General features: G+C 38.5%; 2 protein-coding genes across 6 annotated transcripts in view; one reads left to right on the forward strand and one right to left on the reverse strand.

Moving 5' to 3' along the window:
• The window catches only part of LOC139433931 (RUN domain-containing protein 3B-like), a 3,444-nt gene extending 892 nt beyond the window's left edge, over positions 1 to 2,552 (reverse strand). Inside the window, exons 1-5 of the mRNA XM_071203355.1 lie at positions 2,534 to 2,552; positions 2,367 to 2,452; positions 2,070 to 2,159; positions 270 to 350; positions 1 to 71 (exon numbers count right to left, since the gene is read on the reverse strand). The exon at positions 1 to 71 is cut by the window's left edge and continues 104 nt beyond it. Coding sequence (XP_071059456.1) covers positions 1 to 71; positions 270 to 350; positions 2,070 to 2,159; positions 2,367 to 2,425 — 301 coding nt within the window. The 5' untranslated portion in view covers positions 2,426 to 2,452; positions 2,534 to 2,552. The remainder of the gene's footprint in view (positions 72 to 269; positions 351 to 2,069; positions 2,160 to 2,366; positions 2,453 to 2,533) is intronic.
• znf423 (zinc finger protein 423) overlaps positions 1 to 2,647 on the forward strand; it is a 155,218-nt gene that overhangs the window by 125,520 nt on the left and 27,051 nt on the right. The gene's annotated exons all lie outside the window — the stretch shown is intronic.

The following is a 2,647-nucleotide window of genomic DNA, read 5'->3' on the forward strand; positions in this document are numbered from 1 at the left end:
GGGTGCTGCTCTCGCTGCCGCTGCTCCCCAGAGTCCTCATCTCCTCCTCGTCACTGCTGATGCTCTCTGCACTGCAAAGCACATTTCATATTAACAAACATCCAGCCAACAGTGAATCTGACCCTCGAGACCAAAGCTGAATTATTGAATATTCAAAACGTTTCAACTGTACATTTATTCTAAATACCAGCCAAAATGGCTTTGTTTTCCCTTACTATACTGTACACTGATAATGAACTGTGTGATGGACGTTGTTTGATCTCACGTACCTCTGAGCGAACTTCAGGTACGGCGTGTAGTCGATCACTGCGGGGCAGCTGCCGTCCAGACCCTCTCCTTTCAGACAGAAGCTACAAGACAGGAAATCTGTTATTTTGCCAGATTTTTAACCGACTTATCTTGTAAATAACTATTCTGGTGCAATATTTATGATTCAAGAGTAAAGTATAATTAAGTAGGGGAACAAACATCTATTTTTATTTTATATTTGTAATTAATTTCTTTGAATACATCTGTTTCTATTATTTTTCTGTTGATTGGTGTCAGATGATTTCATAAAACATTTACATAATAGCTACTAGATTTATTTTTCAAATACTTTCAAATCCTTCATGTATTTTATATTATCATACATTTTAAATAAAGTGCTATTTGAGAATGATAAAAGCAAGAAATATCAACACTGCAAACACAAATGTTTTTCTGCATATTCAACATCATTACTACTCATCTCATCGAAGGCACTATTAACAACCCGGAAGTAAATAAAAACATTTGTAACTATTCAGTGAGGCAGATGACTGATTCTACCTGACGTTTATTCTAGAGGATATAGTTTGTAGTGTTCAGCAGATATCCCATTAAGTGCGTTCAGTTTTCCGCTGAGGATCATTGTTCCTCTTTGCTAATGCAGTGTGTTAGGCATATGATTAATCCTTTAAAGCTTTTTGTCTTACACTATCACATAGTTCTGCAACGTTTGCAAGTGATGCACCTGCAGTTCAGGCAGCGACACTCTGGCCCTGTTGCTTCTCTGTTATATTGTGTTAAGAACTAATATAATTTGCCTGCTACACTTTAGTGAGCTTGAATCACTGCCTGTGTTGTTGAAGCATTAGAAACAATAAAGATTATGGCCTAGGTAAAAAAAAACCCGCAGAGAGGACCAGTGGTTCAAAGAAAGCTCTTATCCAAATTGACTGACACACTTATGATGGTGACACATGAAATGTCTAGTTCCTCTTCAGTTATACAACATATCATCTAAAACATATTTATATTCCATTTAAGAGGAGCAGGTTGTTATTGCAACCACATTCTCCTTTTTAACCCTGTTAACATGAAAGCCTTTTATCGTGATTGTTACTTTTTAGTCTAGTTGCCACCTATTGTGAACCCGTTGAGTACACCAAATTGTTATGTTACAAATGTATAGTAGGAGCATTGAGATATTGGATGTCCTTTTGGTGTCCAAGGAAGACATTAACGTAACTCTGTAACACAGAGACGCACAACAGGTGCAGCTATGTAAGCATCTCCATGTATGTTCTATTTTTTGTGTCTGCAAAAAAAAAAGAAGTATAGTAGGGGTCCCCAGCACATAGAAATTGCCAGATGCTGACTTTATATATTGGGCAATTTGCACAATCAGCATAAATTACGTAAATAAGCATGAATTACCATTATAGCCTATAACACTAGTTTATAAATGGTTGATTTGGATAATGCTGGAGTGGTTTTGGGGGTCATTGAGGATGCTCTCATTTTCAGGATCAAAAATGGCAGTTTTAACCAGAAAATCTCCACTTAGGCTATAATGCCATTCATTTGAATTAACGCAAATTATGCTAATTGTCCAAAATATGCAAGTTACCATCTGGCAGTTTCTCAAGTGCAGGGGACCTTAACCCTAGATTTAAATAAATTATAAAACTTTGGTGTACTTAACATTTCCGGGTTCCCTAAGCTGGCAACTAGACTATTTCCTATGACACTTTGCCAAAGAAGCAACAAAGAACAAAAGCAGGACTGAAGAGTTACAGTGAGAAATAGCCAAATGTAATGAGTACCTCAAGTCAATGGTGTGGAGTCCGATGAGTGTGTCTGCCAGCAGCCCTGCCTCCTCTCCCAGCATGACCGCTCCGTCTTCGTAAAACCTCCTAGTCAACACACGTGCGTACGTTACTGACATTGATTCAACTCCTCCAGATCTCAACAACTGATGTGTGATACTAGACATCTGGAGGTCAAGTGTAAGAAGATCTAAATGATCCGGCAGCATGGTAATATTGTAGATTAACTTCCTAAATACACTTGATTTGATAGTATGTCATTATATGGTTGAAGGAGAAACAGCACATTAAGACCTGGTGGTTTTGAAGTCCCTCAGTGCAGATGAGATGTATTCTGATAATCTTTTCTCCATCAGGACCACTCTGATCCACGCCCTGCCCTGCAGAGAGAGACATTGGGCTGTTAGTGGATGCTCAAACAGTTCATGACCTGAGAGAGTGTTTGTGTGTCTTGTTCTCACCTACAGCCCCATTGCCTTTCCTTTTTAGCTTTTCTGAGTGGATAAATCAAAAGAAAGCAAAAATAACAGCTCCTGCTTGTGCAGTATGTGTGCGCTGTATCTCAGGATACTGTA

The sequence above is a fragment of the Pseudochaenichthys georgianus genome, chromosome 6 (genome assembly GCF_902827115.2).
Source record: "Pseudochaenichthys georgianus chromosome 6, fPseGeo1.2, whole genome shotgun sequence".
NCBI lineage: Eukaryota > Metazoa > Chordata > Actinopteri > Perciformes > Channichthyidae > Pseudochaenichthys > Pseudochaenichthys georgianus.